General features: G+C 45.9%; 1 protein-coding gene across 4 annotated transcripts in view; it reads left to right on the forward strand.

Moving 5' to 3' along the window:
- The window catches only part of SMOC1 (SPARC related modular calcium binding 1), a 429,565-nt gene extending 415,370 nt beyond the window's left edge, over positions 1–14,195 (forward strand). For 2 of the 4 annotated variants that reach the window (XM_077262364.1, XM_077262385.1), the window contains exon 13: positions 5,755–6,245. In XM_077262364.1, the coding sequence (XP_077118479.1) occupies positions 5,755–5,771 (17 nt within the window). In that variant the 3' untranslated portion in view covers positions 5,772–6,245. Of the gene's footprint in view, positions 1–5,754; positions 6,246–13,953 lie in introns of those variants that run through there. The other 2 variants (XM_077262377.1, XM_077262370.1) reach the window with 2 other exon arrangements.
- The last annotated feature ends 229 nt before the right edge of the window (positions 14,196–14,424 follow it).

The raw sequence follows: 14,424 nt of genomic DNA on the forward strand, positions 1-14,424 counted from the left end.
GCAGTGTCCTGTGTAGTATTCTGTCCATGGGCCTCCTGATGTAATGAGGAGCTGTTTGTTTGTGTGGGCTGATATGAAGGGTAAAGGAGGGGGGGCCCAGCACCCCCTTCCCCCTCACCTCATGGCTGCTGTCAGCAGCCGTGCTGATCCTGCTCCTTCTGTGTACGGCCCCAATGTAGAGGGGGAGATCTCCTCCTCCTCCCTGCAGCCATCTGTCTCCTGAGTGCCGTCCTGATGCAGAGCGTCGCGCCGGGAAGCTTCCTCCTCACTGCCCTGTCTCTGTAAAGATGGCGCCTGTGTATCTCCCTGGACTTGTTCAAGGCCCAGAAAAGCGTCCAGAACCGTCCGCTGTGCCGGCTGGTCCACCGCTGGCTGCTGTGTGATTCTAGGTTTCCTGGGCCCCATGCTGACTGTGGAACCCGGTGATGCAGGGTGATATTATGCTATTTATAGCTGGGAGATGGCGGGAGCTCCCTCACCACACGTCTGCTCAGCTCGGCATCCGGACACGCCCCCCCATGGGTATACTACTTTTAAGGCTTTCTTTATTCAAAGTGCAAAACCTTCATTATCATTTTCACTACAATTCTCAACACTATTTAGATAATAAAAGTGCAACAATTCAACATTTTCCTATTCAAAAGAGCAAAAATGAGCATTAGGCTTGCTTCCATTGGCTAACCCTTACTATACTTTCTTCTGTATATAACACTATCTATTTCTCTTACAGGGTAACTTTTCTGGCAATATTAAACCCTATCATTTTTTTTATTAAACAAAGTGCAATCAATATTCAAGTCAATCATTTAAACAGCAGCAACGATGCGAGGGACCTGTCATAAACCCTCAACGTATGCCTTGGGCGGGCTACAAGGCGTATATCCAGACTCGGTGTTCAGCCACGCCAGACGGTTTTAACCTTCAGGTCTGTAAACAAATGTAAACTTTAAGGCAAACACTGGTACACAGCTCCTTTAAGAGTTCCATGTAAAACCAGTAGAAAGCACCTAAAGAGGTGCCAACTATATACAAGAAAGTTTGTGGACCAATCACTGTCCATGGCCTCAGTGTCTTTTCAGATAAACAAACTTTTAAACTTCAATAGTCATTTAACTCTTTCAGCAGGTTAACTTTCAACTTTTAACTATTCACAGTCACTTTAGCATTCAGAAATTATCAATTTTCTCTTATGCTTGCCGGGCCAGGAATTGCTGGCTCTCCCTCTCCTCCTGACGCCTGCAATGCTCCCACCAGGTGATCATGGGGATCTCCCTCTGGAGGGCGATCATGTCCTCCTCCGCAGGTCTGTCTGCGAATACCACAGGTTCTGGGGAGCTAGCCTGGGGTCCACTAATTGGATAAGTGGGGCTGTCATCTGCCTCAGGCCGCTGTCATCCCGGGCTAACCGGTAACATACCCTTCCGGGCTTCGGAGTCGGTGGAATTGGGAAGGGGCCCAGCATGGTGTCCTCGGGCCCAGGATTGCTGTAGAGCTGGTGGCCGGGATGCCCTCAAGGTGCGGTGGCGTGTCACCGAGGGCCTCGAAACCCTGGTCGGGTGTGTATAGCGGTGGAGGTGAGTCGGGCCTTCCACCGCTGGGGTCTTCAGGGTCATGCCCCTTACCTCTGCCACTTGAGCGCCGGAACTTCTTTCCTGCTCCGAACCAGACGAGGCTGCCGACGGTCATCCAGTAAGGCTCCTAATGAAGGCCTCCCTCCACCCGGTCATGGTCTCCTGCTGCATCTTCATGAATTGCCGGGTGAGTTCCTCTACCTCTCTCCGCAGGAGGTCCGGATCCATCATCGGTGATGGGTACAACTCTTGCAGGTCCCAGCTGGGGGGAGTCCTCCTGCTCCACCCCACGCTCTGGTGTCCGCTCACCTCCCTCCGCCATGTTGCTTTCCGGTACTGCCTCCTTGGTCTCATTTCCTGCAGTTTCTCTGCACCACGCCCACCTTCGTGGGCAGTTCTTTTTCTTCTCCCCACAATCCCAGACTAGGAGGCGAACCTCTCTTGTTGATGGGCATATTTCTCTCAGATAGTAATACTGATCAGGGGCAGCCATGGTTTTCATGCCGTTCATCCAGGTGCCACCGACGACAACGCGCCCTTTTCTTCCTGCACGCCACATGGTGCTATAATAGGCATAGGCAGCATCAATAGTAAAAAAAGAGAGAGAGAGAGAGAATTTCCCTAATGGGAAATTCTTCCATGCATGCTCAGTTTGAAAAGGCGGCATCCGTCGCTGGATTCCTGCTTTTCACAGTCAGCAACGGACCCTGTGTCCATAGACTTCCATTATAGCCAACGATGGACAGCGCAGGATCCGTCGCTGAGCGATTTTCCGACGCACTGAAAAAAAACCTTCCTCTGTGCGTTGTCTCCGCCCGACGGACAGCAATTTCACGACGGATCCAGTGCACGATGGATGAAACCTGTGGCTATCCGTCACAATCCGTCGCTAATATAAGTCTATGAGAAAAAACGGATCCAGCAGCACCATTTGCTGGATCCGTTTTTTCACAAAACAACAGATTGAAAAAGAAAGTTGGAAGTGTGATATAGGCCTAAGCTGAACTGGTTTGTACCATCTCACAGGAAGTGTGTGCACTGAGCTGGGAGGTTTCTTCCAGCCATTTCCATGGCAGCTTGTTGTGAGGAAATGAATCACCTAACTATTCATACACATACATTGACCAGTAGATGGTATTAAAATACAAATTGCAATGCAGATTTATGAATCCTCAGTGTATGCACATACAGTATATTACATGTCCTAACTCACAGGGCCCAAAGTAGTTCTGACATAGTGGAACAAATCTACTGCCATACGACAACTGCTTCACTCAGCAGCAGTAGACCGGGAACTGGGATATCACAGCTTTGGACATTCATTTCTCCAGAATCTCTTGATATCATTTACTGTAGAAGGTGGGATACTCAAACTCTTTGCGATTTTAAGTGGAGGAACATTTTCCAAAAATTGTCCTACGATTTTAAGAGACAAAGATTGTCCTACGATTTTAAGAGACAAAGAAATATCAACAAAGAGGAGCAGTCATATAGTCCAAAATTACAAATGTGCAAAGAACTTTATTAAATAATATCAGGTAAAGGAGCACAGCAGTCTTTGTGCCAAAATTCAACATATACTGCGGGACAGGTAGAAACACATGTGGGCAATGTAATTAATAATACCTCCTTCTAATATCAGTATTACAATACAAACCTCTTTCTAATATCAGTATTACAATACAAAGACTATAAATAATAGTTGATCATGTAGAGGTATAAGTGTAGTAACATATCAATGGAGACACTTATGGCATGGTATTACATGCAAGTGCAGCAAATATACATACCAAAAAGCAAGATATCAGACCACACGTGCAACCTCTATCCACCCCAACGCGCGTTTCGGATAGGTCCTTCCTCCATATATTATATGTGATTTTAAGACACAGTTGTTCACACATTGGTGAGCCTCTGACCACCTTTGCTTCCGAGAGACTCTGCCTCTCTAACATGCTCTTCTTATATCTTTTTATAAAGTAAAAATTGACACTCCAGCTATTTTTTATTAGTACCACATACTTAAGAGCATTTTGTTAACCCCATCCCAACTATTTTGAGATGTGTTACTGCCATCAATTTCTAAATTAGTTAACTTTTCACATGAAATGGAAAAATGTCCAACATTCACCTTCTGATCTGTGTGTTCTATGTTCTGTTGTGAATATAACATACAACTATAAGAGATTTACATTCATGTTTTATTTATATTTTCAACTTTTTTGGAATTTGGGTTGTACACTGAGACCTTTCCAAAAAGACCACCTTTTTGAGAAGATCATCCCATATTTTGGCCAGATTTCTCATGACAGATTTTCAGTTCCAAAATATAGTATATGCACTGGCCATCTTCTTTGAGAACACGTCCCTCATCGTAGACTACACTGTGTTCCATATTATTATGCAAATCATATTTCCTCATATTTTCTCTAAATTACCTATCTGAATTGCAGTCATTGTTATTTTCCAGTCATCTACTATTCTAGTATAATTGCAATGTTTTGGAACAAACTGCCTATGAAAACAGTATCTTTAAAAAAAAAAAAAAAAACACTCAAAATGCATGTTCCAAATTATTATGCACAGCAGAGTTTTCAACCTTTTTTTTTAATTTTGAACAAAAAAATGGTCAATTGTGAAGTTATAAGCATTATCAGCTTATTACAGAATGAAATCAAATAGTTTTCAAGTGAAAACTTTATTCTAGGTGATGTTACATTTGCACATAGGACCCCTTGTTCGAAAGAAGCTTCTGAACTCTTTCGTTCATTGAATTTGTCAGTTTTTGGATGGTTTCTGCTTCAATTGTTTTGCATATGGACAGAATCCCCTCCCAGAGCTGTTGCTTAGATGTGAACTGCCTCCCGCCATCATAGACACTCCTTTTGATGATGCTCCAGAGGTTCTCAATGGGGTTGAGATCAGGGGAAGATGGTGGCCACACCATAAGTTTGTCCTCTTTTATGCCCATAGCAGCCAGAGATGCAGATGTGTTTTTTGCAGCATGAGACGGTGCATTATCATGCATGAAAATGATCTTGCTGCGGAAAGCACGGTTCTTCCTCTTGAACCATGGCAGGAAGTGTTGTTTTAGAAACTCCACATAGATTATGGAGTTCATCTTTACCCCTTCAGGGATCATAAAGGGGCCGACAATCTCTCTCCCCATGATTCCAGCCCAAAACATTACTCCACCTCCTCCTTGTTGGCGCCTTAGCCGTGTTTTCATGGGGTGTCCATCAACCAGCCTTCCTCCACTCCATCTATCTGGACAATCGAGCGTTGCACGGCACTCATCGGTGAACAAAACAGTTTGGAAGTCAGTCTTCATGTATCGTTTGGCCCACTGGAGCCATTTCTGCTTGTGTGCAGTGGATAGAGGTGGTCAACAGGATGGCTTACGCACCTCTGAAGGACCCTGCATCTTGTTGTTCTGGGGACGTTGGAGGCACCAGCAGCTTCAAAAACTTGTCTGCTGCTATGACAAGGCGTTTTTGCAGCTGCTCTTTTAACCTTACACAATTGCCTGTTGGAAAGAGCCCTCAATTTTTCCTTATCAGCACGCACACGTGTGTGCTGGGAATCAGCTACATACTTCTTGATTGCGCGATGATCACGATTAAGTGTCTTGGCAATGTAGATTGTAGTCATACCTTGACCTAAATACTCCACAATTTGTTGCTTCTCAGCAGCCGACACATCCTTTTTCTTTCCCATTTTGACAAAAAATGTAGGCTGCTTAATAATGTGGAACAGCCTTCTTAAGCAGTCTTGCCTTTATTTGGACACACCTGCCAAACTAATTTGCACATGTATCTGCAATTGCTTTCAGTGATATAAAGAGCCCTGGCACACATCACCATCAATGAGTTTAAATGACAAACAAAAAAATTCCAACCTTAACACTCCTAAACTCTTTCTGCATAATAATTTGGAACACAGTGTAGATTTCAGTACAAGTTTGCATGGTCATCTCAAACAGTTTTTAGTTTTCTGTGCAGAAATTAATAGCTTTGTAATAGAAGAAATGTAAAAAATAAAAAGTGTATGCCTTCTTATAAATATCGAGGCGCATTTAAAATACTTGTTTGGAGCCGTAATGCAGTCGTGAAAAGAAATAATGAACCGTATTTCATTTCAATATTAAATTATGGAAACAATTTTTTTTTTTTTTTTTTTTCAGTAGGTCGTCTAGTGTAGACTTCCCTACAACATAGAAAATGAAGGAGAAGAGGAAAGAGCATCATCGTAATCGGACCAATCACACAGGCAACCGATGGAGCTCTCAATATTTGCACTTTTAAGTGGACTTTAAACATAACATATTTTTTTAATCCGATTCATGATGGAGAAAACAAGCAACATTGTGTTTTTTTTTTTTCCTTATTAGATTTTTTTTTTTTTTTTAATTAAAAAAAAAAGAAAGAATCTGCTACTGACATGTTAGTGATTGAACTCGTTGTGACTCTCGATAAGAGAGTTTTGTATATAATTGTATATGTAAATTGTACAGTCTCATTTGTACAGGTCCTAACACTTAGATCTTTTATAAGATTCTAGCAGGCCCCTTCGATCTTTTTCCCTGATTGTCATCTTGTGAGAATAGCTTTCTGGTTTATTTTCCTTGTATTTTGTAAATTAAAATAACGATTAAAAAGATGCAGTGAGAACGGGTATTCCAGCCAGTTGTCTCTTACCTGTAATGATAACTGAACACAAGATGGGTCAGAAAGCTGAGATATTTGTCAACTAATTAGTTTTGAGTCGCTCTACAACATTAGGAAACTGCTATAATCAATGTCCTTACATAAAGGTATAGTGTTTTACCAATCACTTCATTTTATAGCTGTTATCACGATGTCTTCTTTATGTCATAGGAGAGATTACAATAATTTAAACTGGGTCGTACAGTACATAGAAATCATGTGGCTCCATAGCAAAAATCCAAATTACCCACACCCTGTAAAAATATATTCCGCAGAGTAAGCAGGGTCACGGTGCATAGGCGAAATTAAAGAAGGGCATACCACTCAAATTTCAAAGACCGGGAGTGATACATGTGCAACACCCGCTAGGGCCATGGGGTATTTGAAACCGGGTCGCACGGCTCTTAAAGGGGCGGTCACAACAGCAGTGACCCGGTCCGTGGCCCTGGGCGCGCAATTAAAGGGGATGGATGATGGAAAGGAATAAAGTTTATATAGAAAAAGGGGATTATTCGTGATGCCACCTGTGGTTTTCGGCTAGAGATAGCAGATGCTGCTTAAGGGGACTGCTGCGTCCGGTGGTGTTGCAGCTGAGAGTTTGACTCCCCACAGGTGGAGCAAGGCCCCAGGGCTACCAGATAAGTCTATGAAGGGTTCTGGACTTTGGGGTGCAGGAATGATTGGAGTACACAGGGACTGTAGTTTCTTTACCTTTAATTGCAGGTGCAGTCCGGAGCACTGGTGACAGGTGATCTTGGACGTTCGGGCAGCCTGGAAGCATTGCAGGATCCACCTAGCCAGGTGGGGTTGGAGGCCTTGCTACTGCGCTATTCCCTGGTGCTTGGTACTTTTAGTTCTCCTCAAGTCCCTCTCTCGGTCTGTCCACTTAGTGAAACACAACCCATATGGTAGGCAGCTTGAGCCTGTTCCTGGTGTCACTCCCTTACAGTGACTCCGGGCTCAGGTATGCGGCTGTGCCTTTGGGTGCCAGCTGGAGCCAGGAGACCTGCAATCTCCTGTCCTCCGGATTTGGCTACGGGGCCTGCAGTTCCCACACAACCACGGACTCCGGTGTCCGGTCTTGGCGCTCCGTACTGTGGTGCTCAGTCACAGCTCCACTCCCAGGCTCTCCTCACTTGCCTCCTCTTCCTTCACGCTCTGAGACTACACTCGCTAACCCCACCTTCAGGCCAGAACTCATAGGAAAGTTCCCCTGAAACCGGGTTTAGAGCTCGTCCTTCTGGTTTGGAATCAGGAAAGTGATGCATGCCAGTGTACCTGCTGATCCCTTCTTGCTTCCAGGCATGACATGACCCCCTGTGAGGGAGGCAATGCCACTGTGGCAACCAGACTCCTGGGGAGCCACATTCCCCCCTAGCGAAATCCAGTACTCATGGACTGGGAAAACAAACAGCTATGTGGTCTTCATAGCTTTTGGAGAAGACGATGACGTCATCCAGGTACAACAGAACGGTTTCAAAGTTTTTGTGCCTGAGGGAACACTCTATCATCCTCAGGAATGTCCCCGATGTGGCATGTAGTGGAACTCGCTTAATCCCATGGGTGTCGTGAAGGCGGTCTTCTCTTTATCCGCCTCTGCCACGGGAACTGTCATGGTTGTGGTCTGGGTTCATCCCGGCCCTCATGGGGTTAATTGTCTTTGGCCTCCTTTTGGATCTGGGAGTGACATATATACCCACACCAGGCTCAGGTTCCCTGTCAGTTATACTTACGCCCTCGGCTGTGTGTGTTGACCCTCGTGTGCCCGTACTTTGTGCCTGCTCTTGTGCTTGATCTTTTGGCTCTGACCCGGTTTGTCCCTTTGATTGTGATTTGGTATTCTATCTCGGTACTGTTTGTTTGCTCATTTGGTATATTGACTCTTGTCTGGCTTTTTGACTACCCGCTCTGTCTTTCCCCTCTGGTACCGCTACGATGTCTCTGGTTCTGACCCTGGCCTGGCCCTGATTACGTCCCTGACTGTCCCCCCCTGGTAACGGTGTCATCCTTTGGTTGTTGCCTCCGCCTGTCTGCCAGCTCTCCTTCTTTCCTCATCGGAGCCTAGCTCTCCAGAGCTCCAGCAGTGGCCTCCGCCCCTGGCCACTCCCCCCGGCGGTCACGTGCTTCAGGTCCTGTCCGCCTGAGGCGCATCTCTTTGCCACCGCCGCTCCATATCTCTGGGATCCTAAACTGACCTCAGAGTCTGTCATTCTGGGCATTCGCACCAGGTTAGTCTCTAAGTACCATGCGGAGTGCATGACATGCCAATACCCACTAGTGAGATTAAAGGTGGAGAAATAGTAAGCGGATTTCAGTGCAGCTAATGATTCCTCAATTCTGGGTAACGGGTAGGCGTCCTTATTTGGTTAGTCTGCCTATAGTCAACACACATCCTCATTGTACCATCTTTCTTTCTAATGAGGACTAATAGAGCTGCCCAGGGGCTACATCTGTCTCTGATCACCCCAGCCTCCTTCATCTCCCATAACATACCCTTGGCACATTGGTAGTGAGCTGGAGGAACAGGCCGGTACCTCTCTTTAATGGGCGGATGATCTCCGGTGGGAATATGTTGTTGCATCCCTTTTACCTACCCAAAGTCTGGAGGGTGTTTGCTAAAGACTCGTTCATATTCTTGGACCACCCGGTAAGCCCCATGCGTTTGGTGCAAAGGGGTGGAGTCAGTGCCTACGTGCAACATCTGAAACCAATCCTCCAACTGCCCCTCAGAGCCATTGTCTTCCACTTGGTCAGACGGAAGCAATGGTTTTACTGCCTGTAATGCGTTGTTATTTACAGTGAACAGCTAAGCAAGGGTGGCATATCGGGGTAAATGTACCTCTTTCTCCCCACAGTTCAAGATACGTATTGGTACTCTACCCTTTCGGACATCGACTACCCCCCTGGCTGTCAGGACAGTGGGCCTACTATCAGAGTACACTGGTTCTACCAGGTACTGGTAATCTTGACCCCTGAGGCCTATTGCTGCCCAACACCAAATTAACATTTCACTCCTTGGGGGTACTACAATGGGGAATGGATCACTCACTCTGACACTGCCGACTTCTCCATCAGACAACTCTATCTGTTTTCTCTGCATCAGTGCTTTGATCTCCTTTTGCAGAACTCGCTGCAGACTGGAACTAGCGGTCTAGGCAACCTGTTGCAACAAAACAATAATTTCTCCAAGACAATGTTCTATTACATTGGTGCCTAAAGTAATCATAGGATGGCAGATGGCATTCTCGTTTGTCAATATCAACTATAATCAAACCTTATGACGGCAATTCTACTCAGCCAATTTTAATGTTCACCTCTTTATACCCCACCTGAGGCAAGGGCTGACCATTACTGGCAACTATGGTCAGATCATTATCTGGGCCACGGGTAATATCAGAGTCAGCCCAGTACCGTTTGTAAAGAATATATGGCATAGTCGTCACCTGGGAGCCGCTGTCCGGTAAAGCGTTAATCGGGATGCCGTCAACCACAACTGGGAGGATGGGTCGTCCTCCGATGTACTTGTCTCGCCAGCTTTGTGGGCGTGGTCATCTTACTCCTGGGGGATGGCCTTCTGCCCAGGGGTTGCTCATTTAAATTCCAAAATCTTGTGATGTGCCCCGCCTTGCTGCAGCAGTGGCAGATAGTCCTGGTCATAGCGATCATTGTCTTTCCCTCTGGTCGGTGGGATCCTCTTCTGCCGCTGCCACGGGACGTCATTTGGACTGGAAGCCAGCTGTATCTTCTCCTTTGGGGACACTTGCATGAACTGCATGGTTTTGGTTAGTGCAGCCACACTTTTGGTCAGCTCCTGGACCTGGAGACGCAGTCCTGCAGCAGGGTCATTATCTAGGGTTTGCGCATCGGTCTCAACGGGGGCCTGTAGAAAGGATGCCGCTTCCCGGTGGTATGTAATTGCTGGGTGCCTAGGGAGTGCTGTACGGCTGGAATTTAGTTCATGCAGCACCCGAATGGCCCTATCTTTAAAGTGTGCAAAGTCCAGGTCAGGGTTTTGTAGAGCCAAGATGCGTAGCTGTGTCCTTTGAGTGCTGGACAGGAGTCCCTCAATAAATTGCTCCTTTAACAATCTGTCCCCGTCTTGCACACTGTCAGGGTCAACCTGCTTAATGGCCCGTAGCGCTTCCTGGAGATTAAGGGCATAGTCATACCTGCTAACTGTCCCGGATCCAGTAGGACAGTTGGATCACTGTGTTGGCATATTTTTATGTTTATAATTATTGTTTATAAAACAGTGTGATCAGCAGTGCTAAATGGATGTGGTTGGGGCTTGGATATGGGTGTGACTAGTTGTGAAATGGGTGTGGCCAGAGGCGTGGCCTAAAATTTGTCCCTCTTTCCCTTCTTCTAAAGTTGGGAGGTATGCTCTCGGGCTCTGCAACCAGGAGTCTCGCACAACAGTCTCCCGCTCTGCGTGCTCTGCAGTCGGGAGTCTCGCACAACAATCTCCTGCTCAGCGTGCTCTGTCCTGCATGCCTGGCGATGCTCCCCGGTCCTTTCTGCATGAGGTGTACGGTGCGGAGCTGCGTGTGCATAACTCCAACCGTCCCGGATCCAGCGGGACAGTCCCGATTTTCAGACTCTGTCCCTGCCAGGTCCTCCTTTTCCTGCATGGCCTCAGACCAAATGTACTGCCGCTTTAAACTGCTAGTGCGATCGCTAGCTGTGTCAGATCGGAGCAGATATTGCTCCTCGCTCTGACACTGACTGGTACAGGAGACACGGAGAGGTCTTTATCAGTGGCGTACCGGAGCTGCAGCGATGTCAGCAGTCAGCGGAGCGGCTGGATGACATCATTCAGCGCCGGAGAGGAATCTGCAGGCTGCTGCGAGGCAGCATGGTGAGAGGTGTGTGTGCATGTGTGTAGGTGTTTGTGTATTTATGGAGAAGGCAATGATGGGGGTTGGAGAGAAGGAAATGATGGGGGTGTGAGGGCAGTGATGGGGGTGGGGTAACTGTGGCCATTATACTGTACCCAGCATCATGTGGGGCCATTATACAGTATGGAGCATCATGTGGAGCCATTATACTGTACCCAGCATCATGTGGAGCCATTATACTGTATGTAGCATCATGTGAGGCCATTATACTGTATGCAGCATCATGTGGGGCCATTATACAGTGCGCAGCATCATGTGGGGCCATTATACTGTACAAAGCATCATGTGAGGCCATTATACAGTATGCAGCATCATGTGAGCCCATTATACTGTATGGAGAATCACGTGGGGCCATTATACTGTACGCAGCATCATGTTGGGCCATTATACTGTACGCAGCATCATGTTGGGCCATTATGCAGTATGGAGCACTATGTGTGGCCATTATACAGTATGCAGCATCATGTGTGGCCATTATACAGTATGGCGCACTGTGTGGCCATTATACAGTATGCAGCATCATGTGTGGCCATTATACAGTATTGATCATCATGTGTGGCCATTATAGAGTATGGAGCACTGTGTGAGGCCATTGTACAGTACGGAGCATCATGTGTGGCCATTATACAGTATGAAGCACTATGTGTGGCCATTATACAGTATTGAGCATCATGTGTGGCCATTATACAGTATGGAGTACTATGTGTGGCCATTATACAGTATTGAGCATCATGTGTGGCCATTATACAATATGGAGTACTATGTGTGGCCATTATACAGTATTGAGCATCATGTGTGGCCATTATACAGTATGGAGCACTATGTGTGGCGATTATACAATATGGAGCATCATGTGTGGCCATTCTACAGTATGGAGCACTGTGTGGCCATTATACAGCACTGAGCATCATGTGGGGCCATTATACAGTATGAAGCACTGTGTGGCCATTATACAGTATGGAGTACTGTGTGGTAATTATACAGTATGGAGCATCATATGTGGCCATTATACAGTATAGGGCATCATGTTTGGCCATTATACAGTATTGAGCATCATGTGTGGCCATTATCCTGTATGCAGCACTATGTGGCCATTATACAGTATTGAACATCATGTGTGGCCATTTTACAGTATTGAGCATCATGTAGGACCATTATACAGTATGGAGCACTGTGGGGCCATATTTTTTTCTGTTTATAATTATTGTTTATGAAAGTGTGATCAGCAGTGCTAAATGGGTGTGGTTGGGGCGTGGATATGGATGTGACTAGTTGTGAAATGGGTGTGGTCAAAGGCGTGGCATAACATTTGTCCCTCTTTGCCTTCTTCAAAAGTTGGGAGGTATGTTTGTGAGCTCTGCAACCAGGAGTCGAGTACAACAATCTCTCACTCGGCGTACTCAGCAGTCAGGAGTCTCACACAACAATCTCCTGCTCGGCGTGCTTTGCCCTACACGCCAAGTGATGCTCCCTGGTCCTTTCTGCACTCATCCTCTGTCACTGCCACTCGGCGTAATGCTACCCACAGCTCGAAACAGGTCCTCACTCTCACTGCTGTCTGGCAGGAATCCCCCTCGTTTCCTGCGCAAAACCTCTTATACTCCTCTGGCTCACCATGGACCCTCTCTGCAGGTCAAGAGTTTGTTCCATCTCTAATCTCCTTCTCCCCTGCAACAGGAGGTTCAGCCGCAGCAGTTCCAGAGCTGGTGCCCGGTCTTCTCCTCTACACAGGGTCAATCTGACATTTGAGGCCGCCGTTCATACGTTCAGTATTTGGTCAGTATTTTGCAGCAGTATTTGTAAGCCAAAACCAGGAGTAGAAAAATCAGAGGATAGTAGAAACACGTCACCACTTCTGTATTTATCTCCCACTCCTGGTTTTGGATTACAGATACTGATGTAAAATACTGACCAGTGACCACATACTGATTGATTGAACGTGGTCTAATAACATTACAATGCTGTCCGTGCGCCTTACTGAAAGCGAGGCTACTGGGAGAAAATTAACTTTAATCCTCCTGGGAACCCCGGAGTATAAATTGATGCAGAGTGAGCTGACAACTAAAGTGCCAGGGTGCAGTTACAGCCGCTGCTCAGTATGTACTGAACGGTGATTGTAGCCTCCCACCATGCGTCTTTGTCTGAAAGCTGGCGGCTCCCAGGAGGAATAAAGTTCATTTTTTCTCATAAGGTGGGTAAACTACAATATAACACTATAAACATGCAAAGTAACCAGGGTCGGACTGGAGTGTCAGGGGTCCAAAGGGCAAATTGAACCTAGGGGCCCACCCTACATGCTTTGTGCAAATATCTGCAAGCTGTCATCGCTTTTATAGTGGAGCGTCGACTGTAAAACACAGATGCTCCTGCACATCTACTGTGCGCCTCATAACTGGGATGTACAAATACAGTAGTTTACATTAAAGGAGATCTTTGGTTAAAAGAAGTTATCATGATCCATGGGCTGTATAGGATATGTAATCATTTAGGTAAAAGGATTAGAAACTCCACCAGTCGGAAGAATGAGGAAGTTTTATCTCTGACAGAATACTTATCTCCATTTTAAAATGGAGCGGCAGGTGGGAAGTCTGACCACAGCTCCATTCATTCTCTTTGGGGCTTCCAGAAAAACACAAGAGCAGCGCTCGCAATCACTGAGGGAATAACTGGGGATAAAAGTTCAACGTTGTGCCAATTGGTTCCAAGCAGTCAGACCCCCAGTCAATGTGTCACCACTTATCAGGTGGAAAAGTAATTAATTTTTTTGCTTTTTTACAGGAGAACCTCGGTAAGTGCATCTCTGCCGCTGTGTTCCAAGTATTTAATCTCTATTGGAAATAAAGAATCTTCTCCAAATTAACCCCTTACCAACATCGGGCGTAATACACTGTGTGCAGATTTATTAGGCAAGTTGTATTTTAGAGGATTATTTTCATTATTGATCTACAACTATGTTCTCAATCAACCCAAAAACCTCATAAATATCAAAGCTTAATATTTTTGGAAGTTGGAGTGGTTTTTTTTTAGATTTGGCTATCTTAGGAGGATATCTGTTTTTGCAGGTAACTATTACTGTGCAGAATTATTAGGCAACTTAATAAAAACCAAATATATTCCCATCTCACTTGTTTATTTTCACCAGGTAAACCAATAAACATTTCTGACAGGCAAAAACAAACCCCCAAAAAATTAGTGATCAACATAGCCACCTTTCTTTATGATGACACTCAGCAGCCTTCCATCCATAGA

Source organism: Ranitomeya variabilis, chromosome 1 (genome assembly GCF_051348905.1).
Source record: "Ranitomeya variabilis isolate aRanVar5 chromosome 1, aRanVar5.hap1, whole genome shotgun sequence".
NCBI classification, from domain to species: Eukaryota; Metazoa; Chordata; class Amphibia; order Anura; family Dendrobatidae; genus Ranitomeya; species Ranitomeya variabilis.